This window comes from Thermobia domestica, chromosome 13 (genome assembly GCF_964235325.1).
Source record: "Thermobia domestica chromosome 13, izTheDome1.hap1.1, whole genome shotgun sequence".
NCBI classification, from domain to species: Eukaryota; Metazoa; Arthropoda; class Insecta; order Zygentoma; family Lepismatidae; genus Thermobia; species Thermobia domestica.
In genome coordinates, this window is record NC_137466.1 from 102,839,755 (window position 1) to 102,859,250 (window position 19,496).

The 19,496-nt window shown below is 33.9% G+C and overlaps 1 protein-coding gene across 1 annotated transcript in view; it reads left to right on the forward strand.

The window, feature by feature from the left end:
• LOC145668403 (cytoplasmic dynein 2 intermediate chain 1) overlaps positions 1 to 19,496 on the forward strand; it is an 84,668-nt gene that overhangs the window by 51,415 nt on the left and 13,757 nt on the right. Inside the window, exon 16 of the mRNA XM_081736203.1 lies at positions 4,000 to 4,166. Coding sequence (XP_081592329.1) covers positions 4,000 to 4,166 — 167 coding nt within the window. The remainder of the gene's footprint in view (positions 1 to 3,999; positions 4,167 to 19,496) is intronic.

Consider the following 19,496-nt stretch of genomic DNA (forward strand, 5'->3'; position numbering starts at 1 on the left):
ACCGTCTCCGGCCTGTGGAAAGCATGTAAAAAGGAGCAGGATGCAATATCAATTGTTCAGTTGCAACACAATGTCTTGCAATGGAAACTCCGATGCCGATCAATAGTCAGTAGATGTGGCCTTCAAATCGAAAACAACCGGTGGTGGAAATACGACATTTCCTAGATAAGTTGCACATTCAAATTCTCTCAATATAAATGAAATCAACCTCTGTAAAATCAAATTGAAACTAGTAAGGTGTTTGTGTATTAGTAAATAAATTTATTTCTAATTTCCCGGTAGTAAGCTCAAGTCAAGTGTAGCTGAAATAAAAGTTATTTTAGTAAAGCTTATTTTATTTGAAAGTTTTTAGTTTGAGAGTGAGTTTAGCTCAGTTCCTAAAATACGCTAACATGTAGGCCCTAAGTTAGGATTTTTTTATGTGTTTGTATATCCAGCTTTCAACTTAGGATAGAGTTTACTTCTGTACTGGTGAAGAGTAATACCGTACGATTGAGCCACTGGTTTTCCTACTTATGTTAGATACTATTCTTGATATTAGTGGGAGAAAAAAAAAAAAAAAGAACTAGTGTCAACTGATGTAGATTATATGTTCTAACAATTCAGTGATAAAATTACTCTGTGCATTGTATATCATATTCCCATGTATCCAAATGTTTAACGTGCCCACCTTGATCAGCATATGCTGATAAGTCTTAAACTTTACTAAGGAAAGAAAATGTTACACGAATGAAAATTGGTGGTCATTCAACAAATAATTGATTGAATTCACTTGTGACAATACTCCTGTAACTTCTTTAGACCCTCTAGGAAAATGTTTTTGATTGGGTCTGAAATCACTGCTTCGCAGCTTCTATCATTTCCTTATAGATATGAAATTGTGTTTCCTTTAAATGTTTTTGAAATTTGGGAAAAGATGGAAGTCACTGGGTGCTAGATAAGATCTGGTGAATGTGGTAGATGTTGCACTAGTTCGAACTTCAGATTAGTCAGTTTTCGCATTGGGATGCCGGCTTTGTGTCCGAATGTATTGTCAGGAAGAAACAGCACGCCCTTCTCCAACTTTCCCAAACTTTTAATTTTAATGCGAACTTCTGTGTCAGTTTGTCCAGAATGAAGTGTAATATTTTGCTTTGATAGTAACACGTTTTTCCAGATAATCGATAAATACGTTGCTATCTTTGTCCCGAAACACAGATGTCATCACATTGTTTGAAGATTATTATCTTAGAAAATGCTTGGTCGTGGAGAATCGAAATGTCTCCACTCCTGTGATTCATCGTTGCTTTCGAGATCGTACAAAAATAACCAGATCTCATCCATTCGGAGTAGCCTGTCCAAAAAGCCGTTTTCATTATACCCAAAGTGCCGCAGAATGTCCATGGAACTTGTTATACGTTCACGCTTCTGGTCCGCATTAAGACATTGGGAATCCATTAAGGTCAAAACCTTTCTAATGTCCAGTATGTTGATGATTACGTGTAGTCTACTTGGTTCCGTGACATTTTCAGTGTCCTGTTTAAAGTACCATGTCATGTTTAGTGCCCGTATCCTCAAAGGAAATCACCTTCATAAGTTTCTGGATGTTCCTCATCCTCATTACTGAAATGTCTTATCTCTTCACCCGTTATTCCCGTCTTATCCCCTACCTCTTCAACCGTTGGATATGACGGAGCATTGTCCCCTGGTGTATTTACCATTGTATCAAAAAATCCTCCTTCGCAGACTTCCTTTATAACACGACTCTTTTCTTAAGTGGCTTGCGTGAAATCCGTACTGGCTTACTATTTTATACTTCAGACCTGATAAAAAATTAAACCAAAAGCATTAGAGCTTTGAAATTTGGAACTTAATATAACGAGAGAGGTAAACCCGAAGATCTATAAACTCCCCTTCTATTCGGGTTTTCGATGTTGACTCAGCATGATGATGCAGTCGACAAGTTACCTAAACCAGAGACAAAAATCTCAGTTTAGAGAGCGAGAAATAATTGCATTGGGAGTTCATGCATTGATTACTGTCACCCGGTTAAAAATGCATTATCTGGCCGACCATAGCAATTCGGGTGCCTTTATATCTGTATGGTTAAGTGTATGTGTATGTGTATGTATGGTGAGTGTATGTCTGATGAGGATCTTGGCTAGAAGATCGAAACGTCACGTGTAAATGTGTTTTTATATTAAATAAGTGTAGTCTTGTTCAGCAGTGTATATTTATCTGTATGGTTAAGTAGCTAATAATCGTGATGGTCTTGGAATCTTCGGTGGACATAAAGCCTCGGGTAAAAACCCGAGTTCGAATCTTACTTTAAGTAGTAGGTTCTGCATCAGTGGTGAAACAGGACATTGAATTCAACTCTGATAACCTTTCGTGGACTGTAGTGCAAAGTACTTTTAATCTTAGTGTGCTATATCAAAACCTATAAAGACTATCAACCTCGCGCTTACATATTAAAGAAAGCCGACTTAACAATTCTCACTAATACAGATAGCATCTTGAATAGGTGGAAAGATTTCTTTGACGATTTGCTTTGACGATTTGCAGCCAAAACTAGTGTTAGTGAAGAAAGGAAAATACACACTGCAGAATCATATATTCTAGAGCCTAACCGAACAGAAGTAGAAATAGCTATAATTAAAGAAACACAATTCTTTGGGTGTAGACGAAATTCCGGCTGAATTGATTTTAGCTGGAGAGGAAAAATTGTGGAACAAGGTACACAAACTAATATTTCTAATCTGGAACAAGGAGGAATTGCCTCAAGACTGGAAAGAATAAATCATTATTCCAATTCACAAGAAAGGCAACAAAATTAATTGTAATAATTACCGAAACATTTCTTTTCTGCCAACATCTTATAAAATCCTCTCAAACATTAGCAAGATTGATCTCTCTATTTGCAGGATTGATCTCATATGCAGATGAAATTGGTGGAGAAAATCAATGAAGATTTAGGAGGTTATCGATGCAAATCGATCAACCATCTACCAAATATATACTATTTGACAAACAGTCGAAAAGAAATGAGAATACATTATCTTAATGTATCAATTATTTATAGATTTTAAAGATACTTACGACCCGATTAGGATGAAAACATTGTACAACATACTTACAGAATTTGGAATAGCGAAAAAGCTAGTTAGATTAATTAAGATGCATTTAAATGAATCCTAAACTAAAGTCCGAGTAGAAAAATTATTGTCCACGATCTTTCATGTCGAAAATGGTTTGAAACACAAAGATGAGTCGTTATGATTATTATTCAACTTTGTTGTGGAGTAGGCTATAAGGAAAATCAAAGATAGCAACCAGGATATAGAGGTGAATGGTATTTATCAGGTTATGGCGTGTGCTGATGATATAAATCTCAAAGAAATCCAGAGGTTTTTATTAAACGCCTGTAGGGACATGAGTTTAGAAGTAAATGCAGAAAAAACTAAATACATGGAAGTTCGCTGGGATCGTAATACTCCAAATTATGGATATGTCAGAATATCAGATAATACTTTCAAACATCTAGGGTCAATATTAACAGACCAAAATCATGACCACAAAAAAATTAAATGTCGACTGAAAGCAGGAAGTTCATGTTATTATTCAGTTCAAAATCTTTTGTCGTCGCGAATTCTGTCGAGAAATTTGAAGCTTAAATTATTTAAAACTAATCATTCCTGCTGTGCTGTATGGTTGCGAAACGTGGTCACTTACTCTGAGGGGAGAACGCAGACTAAAAGTATTTGAGAATAAAATCCTGAGACTAATATTCGGAACCAAGAAAAACTGGAATGGGGAATGACGGGAACTTTATAACGACTTTGCAACGCATTTAAACTGTTGCAAAACTTGCTAAAATTATTCTCTTTTTTCTTTTCTTTTGTTTTCTTTCTTTCAAAAACGCAGCTGATGTAAACGTATGTGTTAACTTGCAAGACATGCTATGCAGAAATAATAATAATAATAATAATAATAATAATAATATTAAATTTTATTTTTAAGGTAGGGAGCAATGATGGAACAGTGAGATTACATAAAGCCGTTTCCGAGAAACCTGTAACAACATGGAATGTCTGTGGAGAGCCTGAAGTTGTAGATTCTTCTGTAATATCTCTTCAGTGGTCTCGCTCTCGCCCATGCGTGTTCTTCATTCTTGATAGCCTCTCAAGGTAGGTTTATTACATTCTCATTATTTGTAACGCTTTTTATTTTGATTTATTTTTAGTGTATTGTTTTTATTATTCCTTATCAGACGGTGATAGTGTGGTTTAACGGTGTATGTCATAGGTGGCTATTGCATGATCTATCTGGATGTTATGTGTTTATCCTTTCATCATTCCTAATCGTCTTCTTTAGCAAACTCCTTCGTGGCTAAGCGTTAGCGTACGCTCTTTTGGCGTGGGAGACCCGGGTTCGATTCCCGGCTGGAGTCCATGTAGTTCGGATTACACGTTAAACAGTAGGTCCCGTCTCATATAGCCTCGCTGCTGAAAGGGACGTTAAACTCAAAATCAACTCAACTCGTCTCCTTTAGCCTAAAGCGTGGTATGTAAAACAAAATAATAAATAAATAAATATAAATCAAATTTTTAGGAAAGAAGTAAACATCAGTTTCGTATAACATCATTTCAGGGCTCATAGCGAGTCACTTTTTTTTTTTTTTTTTTAACTAAAAGCTACTTTTTTTCAAGTTTGTCACTAAAAGTAATTTTTAGGGGGTGAAGTCATTTTTTTTCGTCTAATTTATGTTTTGCATTTGCAGTTTTCTAAGAAAAATATAGAAGTAAATGGAAAAATGGCAGAAACTTGTTATTTATTCTTCTTCTGAAACTTCAGTACTTGCTGCCATGTGCAGCTGTGCTGCCACATGTAAAGCAAGTCAGCTTTATTCTCACTTCAGCCTTTTATTCTTTCTAAAGCACAGTGGGTTGTTGGTGAGTGATTAAACTCTCAGGGTGAGTTTGAGAGCCCTTCTGTGTCTATTCTTTCTTCTAGAACCGTGCAAATATGTAATTAATAATGGACCTCTAAACTAGAGGTCTGCACGCCGGGTCCGGGCCTACAAAGCATATACCACTTCGGGTTCGGGCCGTAAATTTTTAAATATACAACCATATTTCTCGGGCCTTTTCGGGCCTAACTTCGTAAATATACTGTACAACAATAATTATCGGACCACTTTTCCTAGAAAAATTTTAAAGCACCTTCTAATTGCTGTAAATAAAAATACAATTTTGCGTTAATTATTAACTTTCTGTAATTCGGGCTTATTTGATTATTACACGAGCTCGGGCCGGGCTCGGGCCTAAAGACTAAAACATATTTCGGACTCTGGTCGGACCTCACATTGTAAATCAACGGGCCGGGCCGGGCTCGGGCTAAAAATTCCTGCCTGTGCAGACCTCTACATTAAACACAAGTAATCCATTTTTTTATTAGCTGACAAAGTATAATTTTTAATCTTGATATGTTAAAACATTACGTATTTCAGCTATGATCCAGCCGGCCCTATGTTGGTTATGCCCAAGTTCGGTATCAAGGTTTAATGTTATTTTTTGATGAGATTTTGGTCACTTTTTCATGTGCTTTTGGTCACTTTTCAACTATTTACAAGAGACCAGACCACTTTGAGCCCTGTCATTTTCATATATATTAATGAAAGGAGGAAACAACCTTTTTTTTTCACACCAGATCCTCTGTTGGTGCAAATTCAATAAGACACAAAGAGTGAATTAACAACTGGACCGGCTCTCGAAGGGCTCGAACCCGGAATCTTCGGCATACCGTGCTGATGTGTTAACCACTACGCCAGCTAGTCCAATTCCCTGAACAGCCACATACTCTCTCATTTCTAAAGTCGAGCATCTCGTCGAGAAGAAATCCTTTTAATTCGACTGCGTATTGGACAGTCATTTGACGCATGCATATATTTTACGTCGAGTTGCAACTCCAGATTTTTTTTTTTTTTTTTTTTTTTTTAACCTTTTATCTATTTGTCATATCCTTATCAATTGCCCTGCTCTGACTCGGCAGGTATCGACAACATTACAACCTCTCGGTAGACCTGGATCATCTTCTTGGGGATGACATTCGTTTTCTTTCTGGACTTGTTATTTTTACGAGACATTAAGTTTTTACATGCAGTTTAATTTTAACTCGTGCGTAGATGTTTTTTCTTGTATTTTAATTAACTTATTTCTAGTTTTATTATTGTTGATTATGTGTTCAATTGGTTTTCCTTTTTAAGTCCTGACTTTGTATGGGTGCACAAAGACCTCGTCGTCAACGCATCCAGAAAATTTCTCACTCTACTCTACTCTTTCCTGAAGTCGGTCCTCTCCACTCAGACCGCATGGCTTGTACAATCCTAGTTACTATGCTTGGACAATCCGGTGTCCATGTATATTGAGAACACCGTTTGAGGGTTGTAATTTCATATATATTAATGAAATGAGGAAATAACGGATTTTTTTCCCACACCAGATGTTTTGTAAGTGCCAGTTCAATAACACACGACAAAGAGTGAAAAAGTGAGTGACTGGGTCAGGACTCGAAATCTTAAAGAAAAAAACTTGAAGAAATCTTTGTTTTCTTTTCTTTTTATCTTACTTTTCATCAGTTTTCTTAGAGATATTTAAAAATACCAAAACATAACATAATGTGAGTCTACTCGTATTATTATTATTAAAAGGTTCAGATTCACGAAATAATGAAAGTTTTCTAAAAGATCTTGCAAGACGGCGAAACTAGTTGACAAGAGTTTACAATTATTATTATTATTATTATTATTATTATTATTATTATTATTATTATTATTATTATTATTATACAATATACCAGATAGAACAATGGCGAATTTATATATTTAGTTGATAACTCATTCTAAATATTGTTTTTTAAGTAGAGCAAAATTTACATTGAATAGATCGATTTTCAGAGATTTTCGTTTATATTCTCTACACTAATAAATAGTGGAGTACCAATTAATTTGTTATTACATAAAATGGATTGATAGTCCCTGGGGTTATGTGAAGGAACTCTAATATATATATGTTTAGTTAGGTTCACCCTAGCATGCATTATATCGTGAAGAAGCTTGATTTACTTCCTACTGTAACATTAAGAGAGAGCAAATCAAGCCTAGTAAGAGTCTCCCCAATAGTTATGTCATTCAATTTAAATTTGAATCTAAGCTAAGCCAAGAAAGAGATTTGAATTGACTCAAGAACTTGAGCAGTACTAACAATATTTCGGTTCCATATTAAAGTTGCATATTCCAGAGGAGATCGAACATAAGCACAATATAAAATTTACAGATTACAAAATCTTTAAAGTCTTTAGCAACCTATTTAATAAGCCCAAGATTCCTTCTGGCTTTAGATACCATAGTAGAAATATGTTGATCAAATAATAGCTTTCTCCTTTAACCTAACCGGCATAATCGTGGGACGTAAAACTCACTCAAATAATAGCTTATTATCCATCATAACACCTAAATCTTTATTAGTTGAAACTACTTGTATTGTATGATGGTTGATTAAATATGAGAGAAAAGATACATTCGTTACGATATAATTTTGGTTTTATTCATGTTCAAAGTAGTGCATTCTGAATGGGCCATTGACAAACTGAATTAATATCAGTTTGTAATTTAAAGTGATCCTGACACTTTACTATTTAAGAATAAATCTTCAAATCATCTGCATACAATAGAAAGGAACACTTCAAAGATTTACCAGTATCATTTTTATATATATTATAAACAAAAGAAAACTCAGATTGGATCCTTGAGGAACACCCGAAGAAATATTGTACACAGATGTTTTGCAACCCATATATCTGACCACAAATCTACTACCAAGCAAGTAGGAAGCGAACCAAAGTATCAAGGATTTAGGAATTTCAAAGGAGTCAGGTTTCTTGAGAAAAATATAATGAGATATCCTGTCGAAAGCTTTAGCAAAATCAAAATAGACTGTATCAACTTGACTACGATTATGAACAACAGGAAAAGCCAATGTCAAAAACCTATTCAGGTTTAATTCCGTAGATTTGCCTTTCATAAATCCATAATGTTCAGGAATAATAAAATGTTCAACGGAACTATGAAGATAATTATAAATAAGTTGATCAAAAAGTTTAGGTATTACATCAAGAATAGAGATAGGTCTATAGGCAGTTACAGTTCTTCCATCAGTTTTCGGAATTGGAGTTACAGCAACAGTTATGCGCACATTTGGATAGAAATGAGATTCTAAACTCCAATTAAACAATGATGTCAAGATTGGAGCAATTATTTCAGATATATCTTTAATTATAAAAATCGGAATTTGATCAAGACCTACAGAAGCTTTAACATTCAGAGTTTTAATAACATCAAGTACCTGTTTGGTGTTAAAAGATATTTGATCACTACAAAATTGATTGACCATAGAAGTATCATTACTATTATTTACATTAATTTCATCTTTGTGATGAAGAGCTTCAAATTGCTTGGCCATATCCTCAGATAACAATCGAGGATCAGAGATCAATTCCTCGTTAACTAATACTGCCTTATGACCCTCTTTAGCATTAATTTTGTTTCTCACGTGCTTCCATAATCTTTTAGGATTATTTTTTAAGCTCTTCTAAATTTTACTATAATATTTAGTTTTATCAATAAGAAGTTGCTTCTTAAAATTAGAACGATATTTGAAAAATACATTATAATCCTGAGGAGATTGGGTTGTTTTATACTTTTTATGAGCATTATTCTTTTTATTAAGCAAATAAATTAAATTACGAGAATACCATCTCGGCTATTTAGAAATTGATTTAGTTGCTAATGGAACATTATTCCTAATTGCTTCCAATGTAACATCACTAATATTCTGAGCGACAGTATCAATATCTTGATTCAATAAAATATTGGCCCAGGAAAGCCCTTGGACTTCTCTATATAAGTAAAGATATTCACCCTTCTGATATAACAAAAGACTATCACTTGGTATCTGCTGTGTTAGAGATGATAGTTTGTAATAGCACTGTTCAATACACTATGTAGCTCCTGTCTTTCGATATAAGTAGTATTGCGCAACGGAAAACTTCTATTTGACAGGGATCGTAAGAACACGCATCTGTAGATTATTTCATTCCGGATTCGTTGATATCGAGTGTGACACGTTGGATTGGGACTTAAAGACGACATACTGGAGCCATCATCCAGAGGGCAGCATGATACGTTATTAACAAATTATTAACAATAATCTTAATAGAAAATAACCAGAATTTAGAATATGATTGATATTATATTATTAACAAACTAATAGTAATACAAGTAGCAGATACAAAAGGAAAAGAACATGAAAATAAAGACTTCTGATAGTTTTCTTGGTTATCAACGTCTTCGATAGATATCTTCTATGATGAATCTCAGTTTTGTATAAAATTCCCATACTTCTTATTTAATTTGTGAATACTAATAGGAAAAAAATTAAAAGGAAGATTATGTGAGGTTAGATTTCATAACATGATACATAACAACATCAGCAGCAGTAGTTGAAGTAGGATGGTAGATATTATTCTTAGTAACAGAAGTGCGATGAGGAGTGATTATAAGTTTATCGTTGTTGATCCAAGTGGGCTATTAAAGTCGATAGCGAACAAAAAATACGATGGCAGAACAATAATATACACATAGTTAGTAAATCAGTTCCTATTCTCCCTAAGTTAATAGGCATGACTATCTCCACGAAACACAAAATACAATAAATATCTACTATTCATACAATATGCGATATGCCTCTGCGGTCATATCAAAGTAATTCATTTGTATTTCATATTTACTATGTAATATTTAACTTCACCTTTAATACATTTTTAAAATTCGAAGAAGACATATTTGTGTTCTATCTAGATAGCCTTAAAATCTGGAGAATAACTATGAAATTCCTCGATAGATATATATTCGCTTCGATACCCATGAATCACCGCAGCACATCCAATATTCTTGACCTGATATACATCGCAAAAATCCAGGTAAAAGAAAGATGTATTTAATGATAATCAGAAAACTTACCATCATTTCAAAATACATACTGCAATAATTATCGAAATACGGAAATTTTGTCAACTATTATTGCATATTTAGTACTGATAATTTTGACAGACTTGTTCATATGAAGATTAAATCATATCTGAAGGCTTCGGTGGTGTTGAGGGAATAGGACCCTCAAGCCTAAAACAAATTAAGCTATCATTTTGTTTGTCATATCTTTCTATTACAAAAATACTTAATTCTTACTCAGGCAATGTTATCTGGTTCACTTCACACTGAAGATAGAATTTCTCCAATAATAGAATTCTCCTTTGTCTGAGCAAATTTTATAAATTATGTTGAAGTTTGATAATTCCAAACTACAATACGTATTTAATTTATAACAGAATAATATTTTCTTTTTTTTCACTTCCGAGAATAAGTTTCTTCAAGAGTGTTCATGGTCTATTTACAATGATGTTTTCAAATTAACTTAAGTACAGATATATAATCTGGGTACTACTGATAAAATTAATTAAACAATATAAATTTCTCAACTGTTTTACAACAAACTTTCATAACATTAAAATGAACTGCGGATTGCACATCAAGCCATAGAATTAACTGTTGTATCGCACGTAGTGGAGCACTACAGCCGGCCGCTGGTTTAATTTAAAATTTTAAACTTCGTTTAAAATTTTATAATTGTATACTAACAATGAACTCAGTCCATGTATGTAAACAAAAGAAATTATGAAATATCATTAACGTAGAATACCAAAAAATTATTATTGTTAATTATTAGAAAATACTTCTTCGGGTGACTTGTATTTAGTCATCAATCTGGTCCTTTCTTCCTGTGTACAATTGTAGAACTTCTTCTGAAAATTGTGAGTTCTTATAGACTTTCCATCTAAAGTGTTTAAGACTGCACAATTTCGAAGTAGTTTGGTTATCACATACGGACCTTCTCATCGGATAGGAGATTTAGTTTTCTCGGCGGTTATCCGTGGCGACTACTGTATTAACAATAGTACTAAGTTCTGGAGTTGGGTCTGTCATGGTTTCTACAGAATTCGTACTTATGTTCCGGACATATCGATTACTGTACCCTCTACTACAGTTCCGATTCCATGTGCTACCACGTCTATTGTTCCATGATTGATTACACTTCATATTGTTATTATAATTATAGTTTATCCTATTAGGAACCAGGCGATTACATGGATTTGCATCATCTTCTGACTGCATTACGAAATCTGTTTTCAAACGTTTTACAAAATTCACCCTCGGATTTCGCGCAATTGACTTGGTTTTTTCATCTCGATCCCAGGGTTTATTCATTGGTTGTCTATTTCCATCTTGCATATTAGTAATTCTAGTAATTAAGTCATCCGAGTTCGGACTAGGAGTAGCTCGTAGTATTTTAGCGTCTTGGGCCGGAATCGCATTCAGGATAATTTCCATCAACTCCGCTTCGTCCGGCTCTTCTACAATATTTCTATAGTTGTTAACAATCATCCAAACAAAATCAACGATATTACCATTTTTCGTACTGTCATATCGCATATACTGTAACTGACGCTTCTGGGCTCTTTCCAAATTTTGATTTAGATATTTTTTTCTGAAAAGGTGTACAAAATCATCAAAAGTTTTTATTTCCGATTTCACATTCTTAAACCATGCAATTGCGTTCTTTGTTAAACAACGCTGAGCCACTACAAGTTTTTCTTTGTCCGTTAGAGAGAATAATTCTATAGTCTGTAATAATTCATCTAGGAAATTTTTGGCATAACCGTTATTGTTATTCTGGCCATTAAACCTTGGGAAATCCCGTAAATCTCTGAAGCTAATATTACTAGGCATTCTGTTCGCACTTTCTATCGTTTGCCTGTCTGATCGTTCGGTATTTTGTATATTCCTTATATTTAGTTGTTTATGCTCCGAGTTTTCGGCTGGTGTTAAATTTAGCAGCTCCTTATTTCCTTCTCCATGTCCGGTTATATTTGTCAATTGTCTAGCTTTAGTATCTATCTGATGTAATTCGACTACCTTCTCCTCTAAGACAGTTATTCGAGTTGTCATTTCATCTTCTAACTTCGTGATGTACAGGGTATTAGTATCCATATTGCGTTTGCATAAAGTGATCTCATTCTGTAGATCCACTACACTAGTCTTTATTTCGTCATTGTCTTTCATGATAGATGTTGCGTTTTCTTCCAGTGCACATATGCGTTGTTCGTTATTTTCTGTCTTTTCTTTAGTCACTTTAAATTCTTCTCTCAAAGAGTCAACGATTTTCTTTGTTTCCATCCGACATTCCTCTCTAAATTTTGTACATATCTGTTGCATTTCACTCCTGACTGCATCAAACTCATTCTTCAAATGAATTTTAACTTCAGCGATCGCATTATCAGTTTTCGATACTTGCTGGCGTGTGTCTTTAATCTCACTCTTCACGGATTTCATTTCGGTAAGTATTAATCTTAACATATCATCTGTAGTTAAATTAGATTTATTTACGTCAGTTACCCCACTCACTTCATCTTCCTCCAATTTCTTCTTTTCATTTTCTTTTTCTTGATCTTTACAAGGTTTCTTCGACATAGTTTCATCCTCTAGGCTATTCTCATTGATTGTTTTCTTATCACACGAATCACACTTCCAGGGTAATTCTCTCTTACCTAAAGACTCCTGTTGATCTTCCGGTATATTCAAACACTTAAAATGAAAAGATAGTTTACACATTTCACATTCAACCGACCTAGCATTCATTGTGCTATTATCGTCCATAGTTATCACTATATCATCACAACATCCATATTTCTCATTACTATTAATGCTTTTGTTTTTCACGTTATCAACGTCTTTACGGTGAACTTTATGTCGAGTTTCCATTAATACACTAGTCACTAGCTTGACGGTCACACATCCCGTCACCACCTAAAATCCTTCTTCCATATTTTGTCATCAAACGTATCATCTTCCTTATAGCGTACTTCCCAATCTTCTATTTCTCTACTCGTTACCAAAATCCTGAGATGGATGTCGCCAAAATTACTGTAATATAGCACTGTTCAATACACTATGTAGCTCCTGTCTTTCGATATAAGTAGTATTGCGCAACGGAAAACTTCTATTTGACAGGGATCGTAAGAACACGCATCTGTAGATTATTTCATTCCGGATTCGTTGATATCGAGTGTGACACGTTGGATTGGGACTTAAAGACGACATACTGGAGCCATCATCCAGAGGGCAGCATGATACGTTATTAACAAATTATTAACAATAATCTTAATAGAAAATAACCAGAATTTAGAATATGATTGATATTATATTATTAACAAACTAATAGTAATACAAGTAGCAGATACAAAAGGAAAAGAACATGAAAATAAAGACTTCTGATAGTTTTCTTGGTTATCAACGTCTTCGATAGATATCTTCTATGATGAATCTCAGTTTTGTATAAAATTCCCATACTTCTTATTTAATTTGTGAATACTAATAGGAAAAAAATTAAAAGGAAGATTATGTGAGGTTAGATTTCATAACATGATACATAACAACATCAGCAGCAGTAGTTGAAGTAGGATGGTAGATATTATTCTTAGTAACAGAAGTGCGATGAGGAGTGATTATAAGTTTATCGTTGTTGATCCAAGTGGGCTATTAAAGTCGATAGCGAACAAAAAATACGATGGCAGAACAATAATATACACATAGTTAGTAAATCAGTTCCTATTCTCCCTAAGTTAATAGGCATGACTATCTCCACGAAACACAAAATACAATAAATATCTACTATTCATACAATATGCGATATGCCTCTGCGGTCATATCAAAGTAATTCATTTGTATTTCATATTTACTATGTAATATTTAACTTCACCTTTAATACATTTTTAAAATTCGAAGAAGACATATTTGTGTTCTATCTAGATAGCCTTAAAATCTGGAGAATAACTATGAAATTCCTCGATAGATATATATTCGCTTCGATACCCATGAATCACCGCAGCACATCCAATATTCTTGACCTGATATACATCGCAAAAATCCAGGTAAAAGAAAGATGTATTTAATGATAATCAGAAAACTTACCATCATTTCAAAATACATACTGCAATAATTATCGAAATACGGAAATTTTGTCAACTATTATTGCATATTTAGTACTGATAATTTTGACAGACTTGTTCATATGAAGATTAAATCATATCTGAAGGCTTCGGTGGTGTTGAGGGAATAGGACCCTCAAGCCTAAAACAAATTAAGCTATCATTTTGTTTGTCATATCTTTCTATTACAAAAATACTTAATTCTTACTCAGGCAATGTTATCTGGTTCACTTCACACTGAAGATAGAATTTCTCCAATAATAGAATTCTCCTTTGTCTGAGCAAATTTTATAAATTATGTTGAAGTTTGATAATTCCAAACTACAATACGTATTTAATTTATAACAGAATAATATTTTCTTTTTTTTCACTTCCGAGAATAAGTTTCTTCAAGAGTGTTCATGGTCTATTTACAATGATGTTTTCAAATTAACTTAAGTACAGATATATAATCTGGGTACTACTGATAAAATTAATTAAACAATATAAATTTCTCAACTGTTTTACAACAAACTTTCATAACATTAAAATGAACTGCGGATTGCACATCAAGCCATAGAATTAACTGTTGTATCGCACGTAGTGGAGCACTACAAGTTTGACAACAATTTCAAAAGGATCGTGACACTGATCAGGCGGAACCAGAGGTGCTACATTATTACTAGATTGAACATAGATATACAAAATTAGATCGATTAGATCGAGACCAGACATCCCAGAGTCAACACTTAAAGTCATATCAACCAAGAAATTGAATAAAATTTTAGCCTTGGATTTAGAATAATAGTTTATATAATAATAATAATAATAATAATAATAATAATAATAATCTAAACTCTGTGACCATGATATGGAGCTCCTCCGTGGCTAAGCGGTTAGCGTACGCGCCTTTGGCGCGGGAGGCCCGGGTTCAATTCCCGGCGGGAGCTCATGTGGTTCGGATTCCACGTTAATCAGTATGTCCACGTCTCATATAGCCTCGCTGCTGAACGGGACGATAAACTCAAAATCAACTCAACTCAACTCTATGACCATGATCGGTTAGACGGCTTTTTGGTGGGTGATATATGATCGCCTCATCAGCTCCCATCGCCCTGTTCGTAGCTTTCTAGATGTCTAGTCAACACTGAAAATGTGAACCTAGCGAGAATCAAACCTGATACCGCGCAAGTAGTAGAAAATGGATCGATCTGGCTCATAATAGGCCAACATAGGACATAAGAGAACAACTCACAAGCCCCTGGGAAAATGACCATCGTACACCGTGAGCCCACGGTCTTTTACGACCTCCATTTTAGGGGTGAATTTATTCCCTTTCATGACCACTTTTTAGGGGGTGTATTCGTTCTCTTTTACGACCTCCATTTTAGGGGGTGTACTCGTTCCCTTTTATGAGCATATTTTCCAACCCCTACGAACACATAACAGAACATCAGACTACGTAACATAACGAACATACAGCAGAGCAGATTGAACTCGTTCCCTTTTATGAACACTTTTTCAGGGGTGAACTCGTTCTCTTTTATGAGCATATTTTTCAACCCCTATTTTAACATAGGAGATAACACATACGATTACGAACACATAGAAGAACAGATAACACATAACACTACGTAACACACAGGAGAGCAGATAACACTTTTTCAAGGGTGTATTCATTCTCTTTTATGAGCATATTTTTCAACCCCTATTTTAACATAGGAGATAACACATACGATTACGAACACATAGAAGAGCTGATAACACATAGCACTATTTTAACATAGCAGAACATAAGACTACGTAACATAGCAAGGGTGTACTCGTTCCCTTTTATGAGCATATTTTTTCAACCCCTATTCTGAAGATAGGAGATAACACATAAGATTACGAACACATAGAAGAGTACGTAACACACAGCAGAGCAGATAACACATAAGAGTACGTAACATAACAAGGGTGAACTCGTTCTCTTTTATGAGCATATTTTCCAACCCCTATTCTGAACATAGCAGATAACACATAGAAGAGCAGATAACACATAGCACTATTTTAACATAGCAGATAACATATAAGATTACGAACACATATAAGAGCAGAAGACTACATAACATAGCAGGCCTCCATTTTAAGGGTGAACTCGTTCTCTTTTATGAGCATATTTTTCAACCCTTATTTTAACATAACAGAAATGACATAAGAATACGTAACATAGCAGATAACTCATTCCAACACTTATTTTAACATAACGAGCAAAGATTACAATCAAACACCCACGGTCTACAGATAATCATTTTAGAGGGTGTATTCATTCATTCTGTTTGATGACCATTTTTTCCACCCCTAATGAAATTACATAGGAGAGCAGATAATACATAAGATTCGTTCCCTTTTATGAACACTTTTTAAGGGGTGAACTCATTCCCTTTTATGATTACTTTTTCAACCCCTATTTGAACATTATAACATAGCAGAAATGACACAAGCATGTCCCCAAACTACTGACCATCGTGAACAAAGGTCAAACTCGAAAACGAAACAACATATCGAGGTGCTGTTTCCACATTTAGCAATTGGTCATCAACTAGTACATGTTAAAAAAGTACTGACCATCAAGGTCAAAAATTAAAACTCGAAAACAGACCCATATTTAGTAATTGGTCATCAGGTACTACATGTCCCAAAATTAGTGGCCATCGAAGTCAAAGGTCAAAATACTTAAAACCCAATAACTCGAAAACGGTGCCACACATTGAGGTGGTGTTTCCACATTTAGTAACTGGTCATAAAATACTACAAGTTCCAAAATAATGATCATCGAGGTCAAAGGTCAACATACTTAAAACCTAATAACTCGAAAACGGTGCCACACATTGAGGTGGTGTTTCCACATTTAGTAACTGGTCATAAAATACTACAAGTTCCAAAATAATGATCATCGAGGTCAAAGGTCAACATACTTAAAACCTAATAACTCGACAACTGAGACACATATTGAGATGGTGTTTCCAAATCTAGTAACTGGTCATCAACTACTACAAGTTCCAAAATAATGATCATCGAGGTCAAAGGTCAACATACTTAAAACCTAATAACTCGACAACTGAGACACATATTGAGATGGTGTTTCCAAATCTAGTAACTGGTCATCAACTACTACAAGTTCCAAAATAATGACCATCGAGGTCAAAGGTCAACATCCTTAAAACCTAATAACACGAAAACTGAGCCACGTATTGAAGTGCTGTTTCCACATTGAGTAATTGGTCATCAACCACTGCAAGTTTAAAAAATAATGACCATTGAGGTCAAAGGTCAAAACTCGAAAACTGAGCCAAATATTGAGGTGGTGTTTCCACATTTAGTAATCGGTCACCAAAGACCACATGTACCAAAAGTGTCGACCTTGAGGTCAAAGGTCAAAATACTTAAACCTAATAACACGAAAACGGAGCCAAATATTGAGGTGGTGTTTCCACATTTAGTAATAGTTCATCAATCACTGCAAGTTCCAAAATAATGACCATCGAGAGCTCGTAAACGGAGCAACGGATAAATTTTGTACCAAGCAGAAAAAGTGAAGGAGGAATAAATTTGAGTGGCCTATTGAATTTTGCACCAACGAGCAATCTAATTTGTAACTAGCTCAGAATTTCTGTAACGAAAAAAATAATTTGGATGGACTAACGAAAAAGAAAGCAAATATATGCCATTTTAACTAGCTGAGAATTATAGGTCTTCTTGTACTAATTAAATAAATGAAGGAATATTGTACCAATGAGAAATGTCATTTTTCTAGATCATGTTCTAATATTTAAACAAACAAAGGGGTGAATTTGAGTGATCTATTCAATTTTGCACCAACGAGAAATAACTGCGTATTTTAAATCATTTTGTACTATATAAAGAAACAAACAATCGGATAAATTTAACCGGCTCAGAAGTTCAATAGGAAGAAAAAGTGAAGGGCTATTATTTAAATAAACGAAGGAATAGAGTATTTAGTTTTTGTACCAACTAGAAAAAAAGAAGTGAAGTATGAATAAAATTTAGGTGGACTATTTTCTTTTGTACCAACTGGAATGTTCTATTTTTGTATCAATCAGAAAAAAAAACGAAGAAGAGCCATTTTAACAAGTTCATAATTTCTGTAACGAAAGAATAATTTCGATGTTCTACTTTTTATACCAACGAGAAAAAATGAACTAGCAGAATATTTAAATATACGAAAGAATAAATTTAAGTGACCTATTCAATTTTGTACCAATGAGAAATGGCTCAGCAAAAGGCGAAGGAGGACTATTTTATATAATTTTACTACTCAAATAAACAATGGAGTATTTAGTTTTGCACCATTTTGGAGTATTCAAATAAATAAAGGAATAAATTTGAGTGACTTATAATTTGTATCAATTCTAAAATCAATTAAACGAAGTAATGCATTTGAAAAACCGAAGTTGAGTATTTTATACCATTTTGTATTATTTCAACAAACAAAGGAATAAGCAAAAAAAAGGATCATTTTATATCATTTTAAACTAGTCTAATAAACGAAGGCATAAATATGAGTGAGCTATTTAATTTTGTAGCAACCAAAGGATTTTCACGAAAGAACAAAATTGTACTAATAAGAAAAAGCGAAGAAGACCCATTTTAACTAACTGAGAATTTCTGTACCTTTTTGTACTATTTAAACAAACGATGGGATAAATTTGAGTGACCTGTTTTTTTGTACTAACTAGAAAAATCGAAGAAGGTACCTTTATACTAGCTCAATGAACGAAAGAACAAATTTGGGTGTTCTACTTTTTTATACCAAACAAGGAAGAACCATTTTAACTTGCTGAGTATTTTGTACTACTCAAATAAACGAAAGAAAAAGCGAAAAAAGACCTTTTTAACTAGCGCAGAATTTCTGTAACGCAAAAATTAATTTGGATGGAGTAACAAGAAAGAAAGCAAAGATATGCCATATTAACTATTTAAATAAACGAAGGGATAAATATAAGTGATCTATTCCATTTTGTACCAAGGAGAAATGCCATTTTTATCTAACTTAGAATTTCTAGTGCATGTTGTATTATTTAAACAAAACGAAGGGCTAAATTTGAGAAAGCGAAAATGAACCATTTTACTCAAATTTGGATGAAGTATTTAGCTTTGTATGAACCAGAAAAAAAAGTAAAGAAGAACCATTTTAACTAACTTAGATCTTTATACCATTTTGTACTACTCCAATAAACGAAATTTTATTTTTGTACCAATCAGAAGAAAATCAAAGAAGGGTCATTTTAACTAGCCAAGCAGAAAAAAGGAAAGAATTAACACTTTGTACTAATCAGAAAAGGAGAAGAAGGATCAGCATTCTATACTTTTTG